The sequence below is a fragment of the Chlamydotis macqueenii genome, chromosome 4 (assembly GCF_036417535.1).
Source record: "Chlamydotis macqueenii isolate bChlMac1 chromosome 4, bChlMac1.mat, whole genome shotgun sequence".
Lineage (NCBI taxonomy): Eukaryota > Metazoa > Chordata > Aves > Otidiformes > Otididae > Chlamydotis > Chlamydotis macqueenii.
This window is the reverse complement of record NC_141559.1, coordinates 51,885,408-51,908,234: the sequence shown is the minus strand read 5'-3', so window position 1 is coordinate 51,908,234 and position 22,827 is coordinate 51,885,408. Positions and strand designations below refer to the sequence as shown.

The 22,827-nt window shown below is 39.7% G+C and overlaps 1 protein-coding gene and 1 long non-coding RNA gene across 2 annotated transcripts; both read right to left on the bottom strand.

Annotated features, from left to right (window-relative positions):
- Window positions 1-714: 714 nt before the first annotated feature.
- On the bottom strand, window positions 715-21,762 carry CNOT7 (CCR4-NOT transcription complex subunit 7). The gene is made up of 6 exons (XM_086746422.1): window positions 21,567-21,762; window positions 21,066-21,259; window positions 17,179-17,340; window positions 9,934-10,078; window positions 5,169-5,279; window positions 715-2,426 (listed from the first exon to the last, which is right to left on the bottom strand). The coding sequence occupies exons 1-6, from the start codon at window positions 21,681-21,683 to the stop codon at window positions 2,298-2,300; spliced, it is 858 nt and encodes a 285-aa protein (XP_086602548.1). The 5' UTR covers window positions 21,684-21,762; the 3' UTR covers window positions 715-2,297.
- A 278-nt stretch (window positions 21,763-22,040) lies between these two features.
- LOC147600986 (uncharacterized) lies at window positions 22,041-22,812 on the bottom strand. The gene is made up of 2 exons (XR_015258564.1): window positions 22,635-22,812; window positions 22,041-22,103 (listed from the first exon to the last, which is right to left on the bottom strand). It is a non-coding gene; the product is annotated as an uncharacterized LOC147600986 (long non-coding RNA).
- Window positions 22,813-22,827: the final 15 nt, after the last annotated feature.

Below are 22,827 nucleotides of genomic sequence, written 5' to 3'. Positions count from 1 at the left end.
GGGTTTAGGTTCTTCCAAAAGGGGTCCAAGCTCTGACAGGTTCATGACAGGAAGCAAAGCACAGCAAACTGCACGTGGGATGCTCAGCAGTTGCTTCAAAAGCACACCCCAGTCTGAACTAAAACTTTCACTGTAGGCACACATTTTGAAGCCCCTAAAAACTTCCTTTGATCCACAACTGAAGTTACCTCAAAACAAAAACCTATCAAAGTTCTTCGAAGAGTCATTCCCTTCAAAAGTTAACGACAGACAGCTGTATCAATGTGCTTTATGCAAAGCTACTGCACTTTAAAGCAAATGCATCAGACTTCAATTCTTCATTCCACATGCACGCAAGTCTTCCACATAAGCCTACAGTTCAAGTCTGAAAAGACACAGACTGATGCCACAGTAAGAATCCAAAGATAACCAAAGTTAAAACAAGTCACTATCATCTAATGCATAATGGTATTAAAATAAATTACTAATGCGATTTGGATGCTTCAGCAGTAAATTGTCATCACCACTTTTGCAACTCAGGTCAGTAAGAAAGAAGTGATTGGAAACACAAGAACAGAATTCTGCTCCAGAAGTGCAATCAGTCAGGGAGCAGTGAATTAGATAATTTTACAAGCACCTGAAAGAGAACTATCACACCTCAACAAAACAGAACACAGAATTGAACTGACTAAATATACGCATTCCAGGAAAAAATTTGCAACAAAACCACCAGTCTGTTGTTATGTAAGAAAACATTTCTTAGGCCTTTATTTACAAAAGCTTTAAAAACAAATACCCTCTGTTATGCAAATTACTTGTTGTTTAAAAAGGACCACCCAGTTACATCATTGTAACTCAATGAGAAAAAGGTGTTTGATTTTTTGTTTTTAAGTACAAGATAAAACAGAGTAATCTGGCGGACATTTGGAGATTTTTCTGCTATTGATTTCCATGTCAAACACGCACACATACGCGCGCACGCACACACAGTGTTGCACATTCCATCATTTCAGGCCAGTATTTAGCTATTCAATACCAAAAATCCTTCCTGCACAACTGCTCTGTACACATGCTATGCTGAGTTAAGAACATAATTTAGGGTCCTTTAAAACAATATATCTAAAATATATTGCTAAGATATACTCAAAAATAAACTAGCATTACACTCCTCAGGTAACTTTATTAGCTATAAGTTATTTATATTTTGTTGTCTTACAACAAATATCTGTAACGTCTGTCTTTGTAGCAACTACAAAAACCCACGATTTAATTGTCCTTCTAATTCAATAACTCAATTAAATAGTATTTTTTCAGATCTTTGGGTTTTATCTTCAACTAAATTGACTTTCAAAAAGTATCAAATCAAGTACATAATAAATATGACTTCATAAAAAATATCTGAGGTGTACATTACTTGAATAAAAGCTAGGAAGTTAATCAAGGGAAGTGTGCCATTACAAAGCTCCTACTATTCCAATATCCTTCAGCTCTCAGCTTAATGGCAAAAATGCTGAAGTCCTAGCTGTTCTTTCCCTGAAGGGTGTAAAGCTGTTTTTTCAAGCTTCCTTCCCCCATCACAGAGCAGTTTTAAAGCAGCAGGCCAACCAGCAGTTGACAAGTGCAGGATGTGTTTGCAGATGACTGAACACTAGTAAAATAACAGCAGTTACTGCGATTTCAGTAGTTTGTTTTGCTTGAATAAATGGAGGTTATGCAGCAAATAAGTCACGTTCTGTGGGATGAGATACAATTCAAAGACAGTGTGAAGCTGCTGAACGTGGCAGATGATTGTTTTCTAGCTGAGGGCAAAAGAAAAAACAAAACAAACTCCAAATAAAACAGAGGATCTGAGTCAGAGTCACTCTCTAAAGTGCAAATTTGATGGTCCACGATCTTGAATAGCTAAAACGCCTGCATACCGGAATGGGGACATGAATGGGGAAGTTAGTTACAATCAGTGCCAGTTAATTTGGAGAAGGGAAGGGAAAGAGACAAAAAAACTGGAAGATCAATATAGGTAAGTTGACCATACTATTCATTATGATTTTGCTTTCCCCTTCTCTCTGCCACACTGATCCTATACATGCTTCTTTACAAATGGGCTAGTTGTGAGGCCAAAATGTAACCCAGAAAATTTTACATACCAATATTAAGATCAAAATCCGTGATAGGAACAGTCAAGTTTAGTACATAGAAAGGCAGAAAAGAAAGTGTGCTGAGAAAGGAGGAAAAAAGGCCTTATTGTCCAAGGGGTTCAACCAGAGATAAAACTTATATACAAGCATGTGGAGGTCAAAAAGATAGCCTTTCACTTGATGTCATGACTGTTTGTTGGCTTCTTCTTCATATGCATTTCCTGTGCCATTTTGTACATACGATGACCCCGAACCAAGGCCATATAAGTGGCCACAATATTTGGCATCGTCAATGTGATCTTCAAAGAACATCTAAAAAGTAAGAGAGGGACAAATTACTGCCCATGAAAAGGCTCAATTTAAATAGAACTATAGAAAGGCTTTAAAATGTTACTTTCTTTTTAGCATATCAAATCCCAAGATGCAAAAGATTATATAATTAACATAACACAATCTCAACACATTATCAAAACGTGCTCTATGGCACAATCCTTCAAAGTAAATCTGTCAAGCAATGCAATCATCTTTCCTGATGAAACGGCAAAATTCTACGTTTTGATAATTTTGTATATTATCAGTTATCACTCACTTTTCTGCAAGTGCAACAAAGATATTTCTCCAACTGTTTTCTATGGAGTTTCTCACACAGGTAAATGCTTAACATCCACCACCAGTGCCTGTACTCTACCTACTCCTCAGTGTGGGGGTTTTCATCATGATCTGACTTCAAATGGAGGTATGTCCTGATTTATAAGGGTTTTGGGGTGGGGAGAATATTTGAGCACAAAATCTATTATGGAGTTTAAGAGAAATGCAAAAAGATGCATTTCCAGCTAGCTTCTCACAGAGGAGGACTTCATTTTAAAACGAACAGCAGAATTAAAGTAAATTTTGTACAAATACTGCATTTACACCTTACAAGTCTTAATTACAAACAGCACCTTTCAGTGGAAGTCATATGAAACTCCACAATATTCTACCTTTCAGACTTCCATTTTCAAGCAAAAACACAAATTATCCCCCCCTCCAAAAAAAAAGAAAAAATAAAAAGACAACATACATACATAAATTCTTCACCCCAAAAACTTCACAGCAACCCTGGTTATCCCAGTGGCTGACATTTTGAGTCATCATCAACATCAGAAATCAAAGGCAGCCAGAAGCATGCAGGAACACAATGGACAAAATACATAATCTAAATGCAGAGGACTGCGTATACCCTTTAAGCTTTGTTTTTAGCAGCACAGTCTGTACTGCATGAACTGAAGATCTCAATTAAAAGCCTCAGCAGTTCTTAAATAAACAGGTAGGAAAACCTCAAAGCAGCTCTACTGTTGTAATATCAGCATTTAAGTATTTCTGATGAGAAGAAAAAGATCAGTAACTTTTTTCACTGGGACTCAAAATCCCAGCAAGTTGCAACTCCTTCACAACAATAAGTAACACAGTAGTAACACATTGATTAAGTTTGTACCTCTATAAGCATTGTAAAATGAAGTTTTTTTCACTCAGAAATACATTGTTAAACAATGAACTCTACTGAAAAGGCTTTAAAAATGCACAGGGAATATCTTTATTTAGAAATCCTGTATTTGCAAAAATAATGTCTGAAAATACTGAAAAAAAACCCCCATCATTATCAATCCATCTTTGTTGGCTTAATTGAGCAAATGCTTTGCACTAAAAAAACCTCGGAGATTTCTACTTCTCCCAATAAGAGCTTTTGGTAAACCAATTCAAGAGTCTAATCTGCCACCTAACACAAACTACATCTCATTAGAGAAAGATTATGGATTTGAACCTTTTCCTCTATAAAACTAACTAGAAAGGCAGTATCTTAAGCATGATTATCACATACTTCCTCTTTCCCTTTGTTTGCTTTGGATTTTATTTCAAATTCAAGAGTGAAAGATTAACAATACTGGGCAGACGGCAGTTAGCAGCACTGGGCTTGGCTTGTACCAGAAACACAATCCTCTCTGTTGCCTCTGTAGCCCATGACGTGCTTGACAACTGCAACAGTGCCAGCAGAGGCAGAACAGTGTTATGATGAGCAAACCAGCTTAAATCACAGCACTTATTTTTCACCTGCTGCCTCACCAGTATTTGTCAGAAACTTAGGGTCATTTTCTCCTTTATACAAAAGGCTTGAGTACAGCAGGCAGGCACCTTGGCAGACAGTACTAAATCTTATTAAAAGATGAGGTTTGCTATTGCCATCTGTTTTGATACGGTAAATGACATTGAATTGCTGGCAGAACGCCAAGTTCAGATCCACTGGCATTCGACCAGTGCAACCGCTTTCCAGAAGAGGCCCCTTCAACATGTCTGTTCTGCTAATAGAAAATACCCTCATGTCTTCCTATTGTACACAGACAAGCAGCAGGGATATGTAAAGTTTGTAAGACTTGATTTCACTTGCTGCAAACCTTGAATTAATTGACCAATTGTAATCTTTTGGAACCTGAGTTAATCTGTGCTTTACTCAACGTTAAGGAAAAAATGCATGGACCTTCTCCACAGCAGCCTGGAAGTCACTATTTAATATACCTGTAGCCTGCAAGTTTAGCTAGAAGTGGCTAATCCAGACACTCTTCCCTCCCCCAGGCCTGTCACAAGCAGCAGTGCACACCAGCTGGGTATTACACTGAGTAGAAGCTCTAAAAATATTGGCTTGAGTATGGTCACTCAGAAAGGAGCCTGGCTCCAACAGCTCATAACTCACTGCAGCAGCCACCTAACAAAAAGGTACCCTGCAAAACAGGGAAGGTAAAAAACAAAACCCAACAAAAAAAAAAAAAAAAAAGCCAAAAGCCAGGCACAGGCTGGAAACTGGAAGCAATACACTCTCACAGCAGCTAAGCAGGAATCAGTAGGGTTGGTTCACACTTACTCTGGGGAAAATACAGGTAGTCTTATTTTTGTCAAGAAAGGAGTGACCCATGAAAGCCATTCAGAGACCCCCTTAAAATACAGACTTATCAGTATCAGCAATTCCATTTGATGATCACACCACATTACTGTCATGGAGGTAAAACCAACACATCCACCTACTTCTCTCATTTTGAAAAAGGCCATTCCTGTGAGTAAAGAATCAGATCCTGCCTGATGCTGTGGTCCTATCCTTTCCAGCTCTAACTGCTCAGCCACTTCTTGTAATCCACCCTGAAAAGGAAAACATTTTTGTTAACTGTTGAAAAAAAAATTAAACCAGAACACTGAACAGCTATATTTGGGAAAATCTGTTACAGAAGTCATACAACTTCAGGTATATTTTAATATTTGCACAGCAGCTGAAACAGTCATTATACTAAATAAACACACACCTGGAGAATGAAACTTTCAGTATCAATAGCAGCATTAGAATTCTGTGTCAGTATTCCTTAAATAAAGCAGTATCTGTGACCAACAAAACTACTACTCATTCATGTTCCAGCTTCTCCAGTAACCAGATGTCATTACTTAACAAAACAATTCCTTCAAGATGTTGAAAGGACTGGCAATGCTGAAGAACAAAACCAGGTGTTCCTGTACTCCTATTTGAATGAAAGTTTAAAAGGTAAAAACTTTGTTCTACAAACATAAGAATTCAAGTGCTTACAAATGAGGTGCTCATATGTCTCCATGTATTAAAATACCTGGGCTTCCTTTGAAACACACCTTTTTCTTTCCACTTACCTTTCAACAATTAAGTTGAGGGTTTTTCCACTTCCTTTCACAAAGACTGAGTGTCCTTAAGTATCTAGAACACTACAGGGAGTCCAGGAAAATGTTACACAGTAGGCATTTAGAAACCACGTGGTAAAGTAAAAAAAAAAAAAAAAAAAGGAAGCAAGTGCCCACTCCATCTCTACAAGACATTCTACCTCTCTTTAAAGTTTGCCTCATAGTAAAGAAGATAATAAAATCCAATAGCATAGCCAGCTTTTCTGTTAGAGATGTATATTTAGTCACATGTGTAATGAAACCTCCAGGTTAAAAAAGTATATAAATATCTCGCATACAAAAAGGGAACAATTCAAAACAGTAATTGTCTGCTTTGAGCATTGATACAAGGTTTAAAAGGACAGACTGTGAAGTTGCGGATAACACTCCAAAGCTACAAATCTATCTGCTCTTAAAGGTAAAACTTCTCCAGTTTTTAAGTAAATTTTCTTCCCAATAAGCTTATGTGAAAAACTATCCCCTTAGCTGCAGAGTGACTAAATAAACCTCTTTTTAGTGCAGCCCAAAATGGTAATAACCACTATGTACGGAAGCAACCCCATCAGAGGACAGTTTGGTTTTACACAGATAACACAGTTGAAGGACAGGCATGCTATACCGTACCTGCAATCTTTTAATGCTGTAAGCTACACTGCAAGCACATCATTTTGTACATAAATGCTTTTTTTAATCATTAAGCCATAAAGCTCCTGAAAATAAGACTAAAGCACATGCACATTCTTTAAAGTCTAGAAAGATCAAAAAAAAACCAAGACAAAATCCTTAGTGCTGCCATAAGCTCTGCAAGGCAAAAATGTTGCACAGAGGCAATGCTTTTAAAGAAAGATTGCCAAGTAGCTGAGTTTGTTTTCCTCACACTTGTTTCAAGTACAGGAAGGGAAGCAGTAACAGGCAAAAGCGTAACAGTTAAAGTTAAAGCTCACAGAGCAATAAAATCTGACCTGAAAATCAGATCAAACATTGTGAAAAATCCTATGAATCTTAGGGTAACAAGTTTCGGTCCAGGCTTTTGTTTTGCTTAAAAAGATGGAAGCTTCAATAATAAAATTCCCACATAACACTTACAAACCAACACGAAAACCTAGTACTGGCATGACTTGTTTTATTCTAGCTTGAGCAGCAGGAATATAGTTTATAGAAGTTTAAGGTAAGAGTAAGTCTATACACTCTACAGTTAAGTACTGAAGCTAGTTTGTTTTCTTTACGTGCTTAGATGCAACATTTGAACACTGCAAACATGCTCAGTTATTTAACTTGCACTCGTGCTGAGGGTCGGGGGGCGGGGGGAAGTGCCTCTCACATACAAGCTTGTTCCCCATTTTCTAACTCCAATAAAGAGCTATTAAGGATTAGCAACAGCAGTGAGGCCCACACCCTTTCCAGGCACCATTTTCTGTTCCTAAACCCTCTCTTGCTCAAGCTGCGAATTAGCAGTACCTCATCATCAGGTTCTGCTAGCTGTAAGAAAAACCACTCAAGAATAAAAATCTGTAATATTTACACAGCAGCTGCAAGCTCTGGAATGTAGACTTAGTAATTCAAAATTTACAGTAACAGCAGCCTACAGAAGAATGCTTTGAAAATAGTGCTTTTAATGGTATATATCTATTTGTAAATATATCACACACACCACTTGTGTGGAACTTCTTGGTCTACAACTGCAATAATTACAAAACAAAACCTAGCTGTCTTTGAAAATTAATAGGCTACTGAGATTCTCTTTCAGGCAAGACTTTTCCACCCCAGATAAGAACACCTTACTCTTGGAAGAGGAAGATTAATTCTTTTCAATTTTTCAGAGCATTGGTCTTTCAAGAAGAGGCCACAGAATGACTTATGTAATCAACACAACCACAGTCAACAGCAAATCCAGTTCAAACTCTCCAGTTTCACGGCACTGGTACCAGAGTTCATTGTTCTGAACAATCCCTCCCCATATTAAAAGCAAGTTTCCAACAAGGTCTATAGATCTACATTACTTAAGAGTCGCCGTTACTATAAAAAGGCTTGCAATTGTTTGAACAGGAAAACAAGCAAGAATTTAACCTACACTACATTAATAACTGAAGTCCCAGTTCTGCATTCAGTACAGTAATGTCCATTTGAGTTAGAGCAGCATACTGTAAATTCACAGACTACTTAATTCCACAAGAAGAGCAAACACTTTCCCAGTCCTCAAGCATATTTATCTTCTCAATGCCAAAAATTCCTTTTTGAGTGTGTAAGCAGCAAGTCAGTGTCTTTCAAATGAAAAGTAACTTAGACAAGTCAATAAAGGACAACTGCACAGCAGTTCAATTCACTGCAATTTAATAAATTGAAAGAGACAGACACTAGGAGACAGCACATGCATTTTTAGAGTAAAAACACTGAATGTTTACCAACTTGTTTCAGACAACTGCTCTCAGTACAGTACAAGTCCATCACCACTGCATCACTGGTGAATCTGGAAGGGCACGGTAGTCTACATCCCTTCCCCTCCTGTCATTACTAGTTTGCAAGTTAGGTGACAGGAAGAAGATTTACTGCAGGAAAGCTGACCTACAGCTCTGAAAAAAGTCACCCTTGTTCTTAAGGTTTGCTGAAACAAGACCTGTGGTGGTTTTTGTAATCTTCAAAAAAATATTAGTATCTCTAAACAATGCAGGTTATACACAACTATGTCTTAACAAAATGACAGGAAATGCAATCCCCTCCTCCCCAAACCCACTGGGAATGTCACCTCTGGAATGGTGATACAGAACATCACCATTCCCACGTCACTAAAGTTGGATTACACATTCCGTTCATGGTGCGTTGCCACCACTAAGACACCAGATTCTTTACTTTGCTTCACTGGGAGTGAGAAAGTGAGGGGGTTTTTTGTTTGGCATTCCCCCCTTCCCTTCCTTTTAAGACTCCTAAAGTTTATGAACATTTCATTTTTAGTTCTGGCCTCTGTGGAAAAAAATTGTTTCTAAAATGTTCTCTAATACTCAGTTATTTGCCCAGTTGATTATACCAGTAACAACTCTAGAGGAACACAGGTAGGTATACTTTTTGTACTAACTGGAAGGAAAGTCTCAATTTCCAACATTAATTTGATTAACAAAATGATTTACACACCTTACCTCCCACACAGTAGGCTACTACTTAAAAGTTACACACTCTATTAGTTTATCTCAGAGAGAAAGAGAAGACTAAATCCCACGCAGATCACTAGTTGAGCAGGACATAATGGCAAGCCATTCCTTAGTTAGGATTTTGTTGTACTACAGTCAGTGTTCTCTTTGTTCTGCAGGTTCACATTAAGAAAGCCTAGAGAATCAAGTTACTTTACGTGAAAGCAGTAAGTCATTAATTGCTTCAAATAAGCGATGCACCTCATTCCAGCAGCAGTCCAGACTCTTATAGTTCTTTGGCAAGCAAAGCTGTTAACAATCTCTGCAGCATCTTTCACTTGCTGTCTTCCTCTTCATGTACTTAGCTCTAGTTTCCATTCATTCTCCAGTCCAATAAAGTATCCAAATTTTATGCCTGATAGAGTAAGTCAATTAGTAACCCCGCTGGCTGGATGTGTGACATCAGTTTCTAGTAGTGCATTTTTTTCTAGAAGTCATATGTTGTCCCTGAACGTATGTTGTTGTTTATCTTTCCTTATGGGGCCATCTAAAACATTCTTTGCTGCATTCCTCTTCCCAAGACACTTCCACAGCATCATCGTTGCAATTACCTTTGCCAAGACGACTGCAGTCCTTTAGTGGACTGCACAATGAGGAAGTAAGAGTATATGAAACCCATCAACTCTTATGGCTCAAGAAGCGAAGGATCGATTCCAAACACGGGTTTATCATCTGTCAAAAAAGACTGGGCGCTATAAATACAGTATCAACATGCTACTTTTAACTGGTAAACAATTATAAAAATCTGTATGTGCTCCTGCCTGCCTCTGTCAATAGCCTTTAGTATTAAATATATAAAGTTTGAGACAACGAGGCTGTTTAATAGGTATTTTCAAACCAAAACCAGAAAATAAAAATACAGAAAGTGTTTCTTTAGAAGAACATACTCTCTCTCCAAAACCAAAACTTCTTCTGAGCCACAGATTACTTACCTTCAGATTTTTGCAACTCTTCATGAGATATTTTACATCATAGATGACAGGGAAAAACAATCGCAGTATCTCAAAGAAGTCCAGCTCTTCCTCAGGTAAATTAGAGTTTGTCAGAATTTTGATTAGATAGCCAAAGTCGTATCCACTACAAATTAATAACAAAACAAATACAAACAAATAACTTAGAAACATCCTTCTCACTTCCAACATCAAGACTTTATTACACATCAACAGGACATATTGCTTAATTTCAGTGCAACTGACTCTTACAAAAGGCTAAGTCTCACTGTAAATGGCACCATTGCAGCTTTCAGAGAAAACATTTTAATTTAGTCTCAATGAGGGAGAGTGAAGAAGCAGAAAAAAATCTGCCTAGAGGAGCCTCACCAAATCCTGAAACAAGGTAGTGCTGCTGAGGCCTCATCTGGTAAAAAGAACTTAAAACAGAAGACCCCTAATGATTCCTTTCACAGAGAGCGGAGCTTCTTACTACAAACTGAGTGAGACAGAGACACTTCTACAGTTCTTGAAATCCAAAGGGTTCAATGAGTTTCCAGAGCCAACACATGTTTATGCCTGCAGGCAGCTTTCACTCTCAGCAACGAAGAAGAGCGGATTGACTTTCAGCTTTCCCGATTAAATCAGCACACAGTTAGACAGCTGAAAAATTTAATACTTTGTAGACTAATACTCCTTTTGGAGGAAAGGACAGAGTAAGTTGGAAAATTTTTTGTGTGTACATATAAGTCAGCAGGAGGGAGCAAGATAACTAAGCAGTACTGGTTTGGGAGAAAAACCAGGTATTTTATAAAGTGTGAGTCTAGGGAAGACTTCCTTCTCAGTAGCTTGACTGAAGAAAGAGGACATAGGAATGAGGTGCTGAAGTAAAAGGGGAAATCATGTACTTTTACAAAGGGTTGTGAGACGAAACAGAGGGTGTAAAGCATAGGAAAGACAGATGGCAGGTATTAAACAGGACCAAACACCACAACACAAAGCCATAATGACTAGTTATCCTTTTCCCTAGGAAAGCCTCTAGAGAGTACAAGCCAGATTATTAATGATCTGATCATGAATCTGATCTGTTCTGATCCCTTTTACTTGCAGGATTGCTCATGTATATATACACTGAACTGGAATGGGGACTGATACGCTACCTTGTTATTAGGTTTGCACTGAACCAAGTAAGTTCCTAGATTTTACTGACATGCAATTTTTAAAATGTCTGTACTAACAAAGAAGATGAAAATACGCAGCAGGGCTGCCTCTACTGAGGCTGCATCAGTTTTGCTGCTTAAGAAACCTTAGCATATAGCTGAGAGAATTCAAGTGAATGGGTGGCCACCACCGACTCAAACTTCCCAGTTTAGGACTTTTGTTTGTTCTTAGTTACGTAAGGATCAAGAATTTTGCAGCTTGGTAAATCTTGACTGAGATCTTTAACTGTGAGATGAGCAATACAGAAGATAAATCAGTTAAGAGTACTGCACTACTGGATCCTGCGGATATTTAGCATCCACCAAGACTGGCAACTTCTGATGCAGGCTCAAAACTTTAGCTCGCATACTCAATGTAAAGAGGATTGCTTTATATATCTTTGTATACAGTGGGGTTGTCTACATCATCTTTATCTTATGAATTTCTAGACAGAGGGTAGAAAAATCTTGAACATACTGGGAATGAATGGATTGTTTGCCAAGAGTCCATGAATACAAGATACACAAAATGTATGGACAATTGCAGCTCTCCCATGGGGGTCTCCAGTGCTCTAAACAGGAATTTAATGTTCAATGAATCCTGCACTGCATCTGGTTCTTTGAAGCTGTGCTGGCAGTACTCCAGTGTCCACAGCAGCAGCCATTGGCCATGGAGCAAAGGAGACAAAGATAAAGAAGGATTTCAGCTGAGTCTTACAAAGAAAAGCCTATAGTATACTTGGCAAAACAGTAGCTTGGAAGCTTACTTTTACTAGCGCACCTATGGGGGACAGGGAAGGAAGTGGTGGGGAAGCCTGCACGAGCATAAAACCCTCTATGGAAAAAGAAAAGAAAAAAGCCACATTAGCAAAAAAGGTTGTTCATATAGATGCAAAAAAAGACTCTACAGGATTAAGGAGATTTACTCCTCTAGAGATTAGAGAGCTTAGTAAATCACTGAATTACTGACATCTGTCATCCCTGTGGCTGAAATGTAACATTTGTATTAAAACTTTTAAGGTGCAGAAACAGTATTTGTGCTCCTTCTTCATCTAAAAAAGACACAACTCCCCTACTCTTTAAAAAAAAAGTGCACACCTGAATTACTACAAAACAGATTGTTCTGGCTTTGTTTAGTGAGGGGGGGTCTAAGGTGGTAGCTTCTGTAGGAAATGCTAGAAGTTTTCCCCTTTGTTCAGTGGACTCTGCCGGGCCTAGGGCGGACCTGCTGCTGGCCAAGGCCAAGCCAATTGGAGGCAGAATGTCCCATGACAACGCCTCTGTGATAACGTATTTAAGAAGGGGAAAACAGGAAAAAAAGGAGAGAAGATGTGAAGCAGCTGAGTGGGGGCAGAGAGGGGGAGGCGCAAGCCTTGTGGGCCTTGCAGGCCTCACCCTCTGGCCTCCTGCTGGGCAGCTGACTGGGCCCAACTCAGCCCGGCCTAGCTGCAAGAAGTGGAGAGGAGATGAGAAGTGAATAAGATGTAAAAAGGATCCTGAGAGGCGTCTGCCAGCCTGTTGTGAGGAACGGCTGCAGATGCCAAGGTCAGTGAAGAAGGAGGGGGAGGAGTAATGCGGCTCCTGGCCAAGATTCCCCTGCAGCCTGTGGTGATGACCATGGTGGAGCAGGTTGTCCCCCTGCAGCCCATGGAGGTCCACGGAGGAGCAGAGATCCACTTGGAGCCCGTGGAGGACCCCATGCTGGGGCAGGTGGAGGCCTGAAGGAGGCTGTGGCCCATGGAGGGCCCACTGGGGCAGCTGTTCTGGAGGGACTGCACCCGTGGAAGAGATGACCCACGCCGGAGCAGTTTCACAAAGGACTGTGGCCCGTGGGAGGGGCCCCACAATAGAGCAGGGGAGGAATGCGAGGAGTTCTTCCCCCGACGATGATGCAGTGGCGTAAAACATCACATGATGAACTGACCGCAGCCCCCATTCCCTCTTCCCCACTGTGCTGCTTTGGGGGGGAACGTAGTAGAGATAATGTTAAGCCTGGGAAGAGGGAGGGGTGGAGCGAGGTTATCTTGTTCCCTGTCTCATTCTCCTGCTAGTTTTAGAAATAAATGAGTATTTTTCCCCAAGTCGAGTCTGTTTTGCCTGTAACGGTAACTTTAAGGATTTCTCCCCATCCTTATCTCAAACCTCGAGCCATTTTTCTTATATCATCTCCCCCTATTCTCTTGCAGGGTGGGGGAGTGAGAGAGAAACTGCATAGTCTGGTCCCGATAGGGGCTGAACTACGACAAGATGCTCTCAAAGATGTCCAATTTCTATTAAGAAGGAAGTACTTTAAGAAAAGAAAAGTCAAGGTGCATTTACTATTTCTACTGAGAAGGACCAGGCCATCATAAAACTGCAATTTCAATTAAGAATTTTCGTATTTTATATATATATGTAGATAGATAGCCCCTGGAGATTGTAGCAGATTTTTCATGCAGAAAAAGGGAACAGGACATCTGAACAGAGGATTTAACAGGCATCATCATCCTTCCATTGCTTGATAGCGTTCAGTCAGATATCTGTTCTTGGATCCTAAGCACGGGTTAGTTTTAGTCAGCTCAACCAAATAATGTCTCACATTCTTTAAGTTCCATCTGCTTATGCTTAATCCCATTGTGCTCATAACAATCATCACAAACCACACTTTACTAATCACAGTGCAGTACCAAAGCATTTACATAATCTTTTTAGTATACTGTTTGGGGGTAATATGCTTCAGTCATCCAAGCTTACACAGACATAAGAGCTGTCACTCCAATTCAAGACTAAGATATATCTAGTTCAAAAATTCTGGAGTGACCACTGCTGAATGCTAACAGAAGGGTAAGAAAGCTCATAGTGAGCAATTATGTAATTACCTGCTTATTAAAGAAGTTTTCTTCTGATCCTCTAACAGGCAATTAGTGGCTTTATATCCTGAAGCACATAGGCTTCCTTTCCTTAAAAAGCTTTCACCATTTCTAATATAATCACCTAAAGTTACTTAGTGCAGCTAGCCACAATCCCTGGAGCTAGAAAAGATCAAGTGTGCCTGAATTTCTTTCCCTTACGATCCAGAAAGAATTCAGATAGCCAATTAACAATGAATTCTACTCAAACACCAACAGTCTCTGAAATAAATCAAAATCTGACAGAGCTGAGCAAGCTTTACTTCATTTTATAACCGGCTAATACAAACGAGCCAAAAAATTAAGCTTTACTAAAGTTAGATACAAACGATTTTTGAAATACAATAGCTTGGAACTTTACATCTTCCCAAAAACATCTGGGTTAAGAGGCACGTTTGCACAGAGCCTCCAAAGGTAGACTGAGGAGTTTGCACAAAGGTGGACACTCAAAGCTTCAGCAGATCAGCCAGCTGAACATCCACAAAAACAGCGCTTGAGTTGTTCTGTTTTATAACTTGTTAGACTGCCAAGCACTCACAGCTCTCTTGACTGTGACAAGAATCAGAAATTCAGGGCTTCCCTCTCCTCTCTCATCAACTCAAATACATTTTAACATACACAACAGATTTGGAGTCACTCATGTAGTTGGAGTATACAAGAATCGGTGAGTGCAAATGTTTCTTTGCTTATGCCTTGCAGAACTGCAGGTCCACACACAGATTTGCCAGTAGGTCAGGATGTCAAGGCAGCTACATCAAATGCAGGGATAAAAAGCACACAAAGAACACTACTTGAGAAGCTAAAAGCTCAAAAATAAACTACATAAGAGTTCAAGGAAATCAAAGACTGGGAAATGAAACAAAACAAAAACATAACTTCACACTCTGAGAAAGAGCAATTCCCCTCTGCCTGCTTCCTAAGAGACTCATAAATTTTTAAGGGTTAGTAGTAATTAAAACATTTCAAGGAAACAGAAGCAATAGCACAGTCAGCAACTTTTTCAGCAGTCAAAGAACTACTGCATGGAGAGGAGCCTACATGAAACAAATTTTCAACTGAGCTGTCCTGCTGTTTTAAGTTTCCACGTAATCACAATCAAGCTAACATATTTAGAAACAGTTGTTCACTATTCTTTGTGGCACATTTTATGTGATCCATGCTTGTTTATAGGTTTGTGCAATCTGAGCTTCCTCAGAACTTCACCCACTACTTCAGGGTTTTGTGCTTAAGATAATATCAACGCGCTCTGTCAAGCACAAAAGCCTTTAAACACTCTCTGACTTCAGTTGTGGATAATCAGTGTTTGACAAACACTTGCTGGAATAGCTGTCTTCAGAGGATTTCTAAAGACTGTTTTATCACATTTTCAGTGAAGCCCACAACAGAAACTCATTTTAGCACAGATGAAACTGGACTTTATTAAAGCCATTCCAAAAACCCTTCATAAGCTGCACTAGTAAAAATGGTATTATTGCACATAGTTTGCACTCCCCTTTGACCAGCATATTAGTCCGGAATCACAATCAATCAATGTAATTATGCTTTCAAAAGAATCCCTAGTGTAGAAATGGCTCAGGTATTCTTCTGCTAGGATAGCTTACACTAGAATCTTAAAGTTATTAGGTGATATTGGGAAAACACCATTTTGTAGCTGTATCTACACAGCAGTGTCTGTTGATGTACCACTTACATGCATAACATGTCTCCCTTCTCCTTCTTCTGAACCTTCCAAGTTATTTTACTGTAGTCAAGTGTAAGTCACGAATATACACATGAGAGCCCATAATAATGAGTTTAAGAAGCTGAAAGAAACTTAATTCACTAGTTCAGTCTTTGGAATTACTCAGACACAGTTTGTGGCATTCTTGTTCCAGTACTTTTCCCCAAGTGCTACCCTAGTAGCAAGACAGCAAGAGTAAGATTATTTTGGAATCATATAGTGAGTCAAGACAGCTGCAAGTGGAAGATGTAGGCAGATTAGGTGACAAGCATAATCAAAGAGGATCCTCTATTTTTTTTTTTTAAACTCTTTTCTTTCCCTCCTCCTTTTGGAAAGTCAGCCTAACACTTGCTTTCTACAAAGCAAGTCAAAATGATTAATTCCGCAACAGGTTGTTATATGCACCTTTCTACTACTATTTTACATTCCTCGCTGAAGCAATTCTTATTTTTCAGTTGGTTAATAATGTAAATACTTCTCTAATTCCATGTAACTTTCTCTCCTCCAACCTCCCCTCTAAGATTTAATACTTAAGGATGAAGAATTTGTTTTTTTTTTTCTAGTTTGGTCATCCACAGATTACCACCCACCCATGTAGCATGCGTGGTAAACAAGAATAAGACTGTAAGGAAATTACGAGTCTCAGCTAAAACATTTGCTCTACCTTTGCTGACTTGCTTCTTAGCAGCCAGCATTTAAGATGTTAACTTGAGGGCATTACATTACAATAAGCCGTTAGAGCCACTGCTGCTTACAAAAATGCAAATTGTCTCTGGCACATAAGTTGACTAAACAACAACTACTGCATAAGTTTTAAATCTTATTAACACCACAAGATCTTTTGTATCTTGACAGATTCACAGAGATTTATCATTTGCAATTCTATTCCTACTTCGAAGAGGAGTTCCTGTGATGGAATAAATAGTGAAATATATTAATTACTACAGCTAGAATTAAGGCTTATCAGGGCTCTCCTCCCACGCTGAGTAATTTTCAGATGCCCAGATTACCAGGAGATTTAAAATAAAAGTGCTTTATGAAACTCTTCACTGATAATTCTGCGGTCACTCCCATGAGACAAACAATATTTGCCCAAGGAACTGCTTCGTAGTTTGCTGTTATCATCGTTACTATTATAACTCGCATGTGTGATATTAAGAGCTGCAACGCCACCTGCTGGCTCAGGAGTTTCATGTTTTTCTGTTTTACAGTTTTCTGTAAACACCAAAAATAAAACACCAGTACCACCCTGTATGCTCTATTATTCTACTACAAAATAGTCTGTCAGTATTACAACAGAAATCGTTTTCTAAGCTTTACCAACCAAGATAGGTGCTATATACACACCAGATGTATACCACTTAACACGAGATGTGAAATTCAAGCTCTAGAGGTCAATAATCAATACTGAAAACTCAAATACTTAACATGCAGAATTTACCTGTGAAAGGAAAGCCACTTGACTCCTTCACACAGTACAACTCCTGATGTCATGAGCAGTTCTGCAAAGTACTGTGTCTCAATTCCTTCTTCCTCATGCTTTTTAAACTGGATACCGGATGTCGTCAACAGCTCAATAGAGTCCTGGGCATACATATCTTCTCTAAAAACAAAGAGAAGAAAAGTAAATTTTTAAAATCTACAAACCTCACTGACTATAAACCTGAAAACATTGATTTTTCACTATTCATTCCACAGACTTCACTAGCATAGAGCAGGAGCAACTTGACTTTGTTCTGTGTTAATTACAAAAAAAAAAAAACCAAACAATTTTTCACAGTTTTTTAACCTTCACTAACATTTCTCCCCCTCTACTGCACTCTCATGAAACCCCACCTGGACTACCGCATCCAGTTCTGGAGCCCCCAACATAAGAATGGCGTAGAACTGTTAGAGCAAGTCCAGAGGAGGAAAGCAAGTCAGTGAAAATGATCAGGGGGCTGGAGCACCTCTCCTGTAAGGACAGGCTGAGAGAGTTGGGGCTGTTCAGCCTGGAGAAGAGGAGGCTCCAGGGAGACCTTATAGGGGCCTTCCAGTACCTAAAGGGGGCTTATAAAAAGATGGGGACAAACCTCTTACCAGGGCCTGTTGCAATAGGACAAGGAGTAATGGTTTTAAACTAAAAGAGGGTAGATTTAGGCTAGAGATAAGGAAGAAGTTTTTCACCATGAGGGTAGTAGAACACTGGCACAGGTTGCCCAGAGAGGTGGTAGATGCCCCATCCCTGGAAACATTCAAGGCCAGGCTGGATGGGGCTCTGAGCAACCTGATCTGCTTGAAGATGTCCCTGCTCCTTGCAGGAGGGTTGAACTAGATGATCCTTGAGGGTCCCTTCCAACCCAAACTATTCCACGATTTCACCATTCCTGGCACTGCCATTCTTGCTTCCTTCACAAAAAAAATCTAGTTCCTGCTCCTCTTCCAGTTACCTAGAACTCCCCTTTTGCAAATCTACAGAGGAAAGTGAATACATGACTACAGACACTCTACTAAGATACTTGAACTGTGACAAATTAAATGTAATAGAACAGTTGAAGCACTAACATGTTACACTACAGAACCAGGAACAGTACACTCCAGATCCCAGTGCTGTATTAGTTCTGTGGATAATATTTCCCACACATTTCTTGTGATTTAAGCTTACGTAAATGTTTGGACACATGCTCATCAAAACTTCTTCTCTCACCAACTGCAAGTTAAGTACTTGCTCCATCTAGTCAATCTTAAAGTTCAGGTAGTCTAACGTTTTCCTTCTAAACAACCTAGTTCAACAGCCTTATTTTGACCTAAAATTTAACAGGATGGAAAAAAAAAAGTCCTCTGTGCCTTGTTTGATCCCCTCTTATGCCTGTATTTATTATCTTTATCACTAACATCTTTGTTAAGTCTTAAGGATTTTATGATGAAACGGATGGATTTTTTTTCCTAAAGTTTAATCTATATCATTGTAATTAAGACATAGAATGGTTAACTGAAAAAAAAAAAAAAAAAAAAAAAAAAAATCAAACGTGGTTCTACTTGGGTGATACTCATATTACTGTCCACAACATACTATTCTACAAAGTCTCTTCCGCATACAGTTTTCAGTTTTAATAAACAACAACTAAAACAAAACAAAAAAATAAAACAGAAAAGACAACCAATACATCAAACTTGACTAATAGATTCAGTCATAGAATTATATTCCTTATTCTTTATAGCAAGCCATCAGTCATCACAGAGTGTATCACAGAGATACATTCTCAAGATGTGTTGTATCTTTTTTCCTCCCTCCCACACAGCTGCTCATTAGTTCTCCAGCTTTAAGGCACCAACTTCCCAACACCTGTCCATCTCCATAACACATTAAAGAATCCATCCAAAACAAACATGCCTATTTTACAAAAATAAGTTTTATCTCTAGTTTGTTGCTCTGCAGTAATCAGGTGGATAGGCAGTTTAGAGAAATATTTATGCACTTTAAAAGCACACTGTAACAAGACCTGGCTAGAACTACATACAAAAAATTATATTCTAGGAATACAATAACAGCCAACAGCTGTTTTCCTTTAGGAGCAGAACACTTGGCAAGTGCCACTTCCCAAAAGAAAGTTCAGAAACAGAAAAAAAGTTTCTCTACCTCTGTAAAAAAAAAAAAAAAAAAAAAAAAAAAACAAACCACCACCACAAAACACAACAAAAAAAAACCCCAACAACAAACAAACCATGTTTTATGCAGCAGTTACCTAGCTCACCTTTTCTGTATAAACTCCCCTCAGTGAACTATTAACAAGCTAGTTAAGTGACTACCTGTATCTTGCCTTACTCTAAGCTGTGTTACCTGTGCATCATCTGCAACAAATGGATGGAAAACTACTTCTGCTTTCAGTTGTTTCATACTAAGTAGACCTTCGAAGCTCAGAAAATGAGTAAAACATAACACAGGCACTGACTCCCAGATCACAGTTTGGAAGTTACTAACTCATTCCTCCTCTTTCTCCCATACTTAGAAGGATTTGTATAGTCTTCTACTAAGACAATGAATAACTTCCATCCAACACTTACATGGCCAGGTAAGTTCAGAGATACCAAAATATCAAATTTGCAATATCTGAAAGAAACTTCTTTTTCTTCCAAGAGGTGCTTCAAAAAGAGCATGTTACTCCTCAGACAAAACTGACTTGTGACAAGCCACAGCAATGCTTGTTTAGAAAAGCAGAATGATCAAGAGAGACAGTAGCAATTTTTTTCTTTGTAATAACTTTGATCACTTTGAAAACAAGGCTTTTTATCTGCAGGAAAAAAAAAAAAGGTCTGTTTTCTAAACCCCCTTTGTAGGCTGTAGTTTTAACTTGTGTACCAAGCTATCCAGTAACACAACTGTCAAAAAACCCCAAGCCTTCAACACATTTAAGTCTGGAGCGTTTGCACTGATACTCAACTCAGGCCATATGAGAACCTATCAGACCAACTATGTTTAGTTCAGGAAAAAATTCGAGATACTAGTAACCTTGTCGACTACCTGCTAAAGATATAATTAGAACTCCACAGAAGTGTCTCATCCCATTGGAAAAGTTAGGTTTATACTTAAAGGTTTATCACTGACACAAATCACATTGTGAAACAAAGCTCACAACACTATTCCAACAGATGGTTAAAAAGCAAGCTGGTTTTTACTAACATTTTACACAAAATATTCCAGAACAAAAATCTCCACAGGAGTTATGCTGAAAAATCAATAATCCCTTTCAATCTACTATAGAAGAAAATTAAAGTACAATAGCTTAACAGAATAAGTTTCTTTGAAAACAGAAGAAAAGCTGCTACAGTATTAAGAAGTCAGCAATATTTTACCTACAATACCATTTAGAACTTGCTGTGAGTCTTAAAAAGAATAATGCTAAAGAAGACAAAGCACACTTCCTTTAGAACTTGCTGAAGACATTTGCCATAGCTCTTTTTTTAGTCACTTCAGTAACTTCACTTTTTTTTTTCTCACATGTTGATATTTTGCATTTAAAAATATGCAAAGAAACAACGTGTGACTTCAGTAACAACCAGTAAGAGTTAAACTAAGTCAAGGTAGAGCCACTCTAAATATGAAAATGCAGAGCCAACTCTTGCACGAACTATAAATAGCATTTTTGAGCAAATTACCAACAGTAAGACAGACCACACAGAACCAAGGGAAGAAAGCAGGTGTTTGGCTGACAAAAGTTTTCCTCACATAAAATATCTATGGTACTCCAATCACAGAGATAAAAAGAGCTGCTACAGCTTTCAGAACCTATCACACATTTTTAGTAAGTCAGAAACAAACATTCAACAGCAGAGACATTTATCACTTACGTTAAATTAAATTTAAAATTAAATTGCCAAGTTGAAGTTCCTGGAGGGTATTCTCCCTGTTCATTCATAAATGTCAGTCCTAGTTGAATTATTTTTAGCAAGTCTACATTGCAGCGTAGTAACTGGTATTGATAGTCTGCATTGCTTCTGAATTCTCCAATAGGCCTTGCAACTACTCCTGGAAATTCTGTATCCTGTAAGAAGAGAATTAAAGCTTCAACAAAAAAGACACCCACAAAAATTTATGTTGTTAATTTTTAATGAAACATGTTTCAAGCATCTAACAGTTTCATAGCTGAACAGTACTGTGTGTAAATTTCGCTTTTAAAAAGGTAATAGATTAGGATCCTAATGTTTGTACAGTGTTGATTCAACATTAAGAATATATTATTCCTTCACTGAAAACAGATGAACAAGTTTGTAGCTTTATTTACTAACACCAAATGAAGTCATCATTTTTTTTTCAGTAATTTGCTAGATAAACACCAAATGCCCACTTACCATAGCTACATAGTTATACTTCCGTATAACCTGCCGGATTTTCTTCATCTCTTCATCCAAGTTACAAGCCCAAACTTCACAGATTCTTTGGCTATGGTCTACGGTAGCTGCTGGCATAGTGGGGGGCTTTAGAGATCATACATCAAAAGTTACACTTGATTGAGGATCAGTTTCATAAAGAGGACTTTAAATTTTTATTTTTTTAACCTAAGAGACACAGAAAAAGTATCACAGTGTAAATTTTTATTCTTCACTTATCTGAAAAAAAAAAAAAAGCTTAAAGACCAGGATCAAGCTTTATTCTTCAGAATTTCATAAAAGCAGCACGACATAGCCACCAAAACCACATGAATTTCAGCTATGTGAGTTCAGATTACTATTCGGAACTAAAACCCTACGATGTTGTTAGTAACTATTTCTTGCACTAAGCCAGGCAATCCGGCGAGGTGCACTAATTCAACAGATAAAAGAGATACCTGAGCCCACAAGCGTTATTCCCCCACGGGTTAGAAGAGCACATTCCTGTGGATCCCACGGCTGCGTGCAACATGAAACGAAGCGGCAAAGCGACTATTAGCGTTACGCCGAACTCGGGGACACCGCGGAGGACAAAGCGCCGCCCAGGCGGGCAGGCAGCCCCCCACCCTGGGATGGAGGAGCTCTCTCAGCTCGTACGAGGCCACGCTAAACCACAGACTCGGACTCGCGCCCCGGTTCGGTTCCCGAGCGCCTCCTCACGCCCGCGAGGCCCGAAAAGCGCCCCGCGGAGCCGTCGGGCCCGCCCTGCGCGGCGGGCAGCACCCCTCCACGGGGTGCGATTGGGAAGGGGCCGCCCCGGCTTAACACCCCCGCCCCGCGAGAGGCTCCGCTCCCGCGGCACCACCCCCCGCCCCCAGCGGGCCGCCACGACCGCCGCTAAGGCCGCAGGGCCCCCGCGGGGCTGCCTGGGGGCTGAGCGGGGCACGGCCAGACCGAGGGGTAAGGAGGCGGGTACCGGGCCGCTCTCGGCTCTCTCTCCCCCACCCCCACGGCTCCCCGCCGCCGTGCCCCCGCCCCTCGCTCACTCACGCTGTCGGGCGGGCCGGGGCGGGCCAGGCCGGGCGGGCCGGGTCTGGCGAGGCCCCGCGGCGGCCCCCGACGCCCCAGAGCCGCCAGTCGCCGCGCGAGACGCAGGAAGCGCTGCCCCCGCCGCACAAAGCCATTACATCATCGCCGCGCGCCGCGCCGCGGCCTTTCCCCCCTCACCTCTGACCGACAGCCG

Excerpts from the sequence above, each read along its gene's own strand:
- CNOT7 (XM_086746422.1), bottom strand. The coding sequence starts at position 21,683 with ATGCCAGCAGCTACCGTAGACCATAGCCAAAGAATCTGTGAAGTTTGG. Across the intron at positions 21,260-21,566 it reads AGTATAACTATGTAGCTATG|GATACAGAATTTCCAGGAGT; the intron begins GTAAGTGGGCAT and ends CTCTTCTTACAG. Across the intron at positions 2,427-5,168 it reads CCTTTTTCAAAATGAGAGAA|ATGTTCTTTGAAGATCACAT; the intron begins GTAGGTGGATGT and ends CTTACTTTTTAG.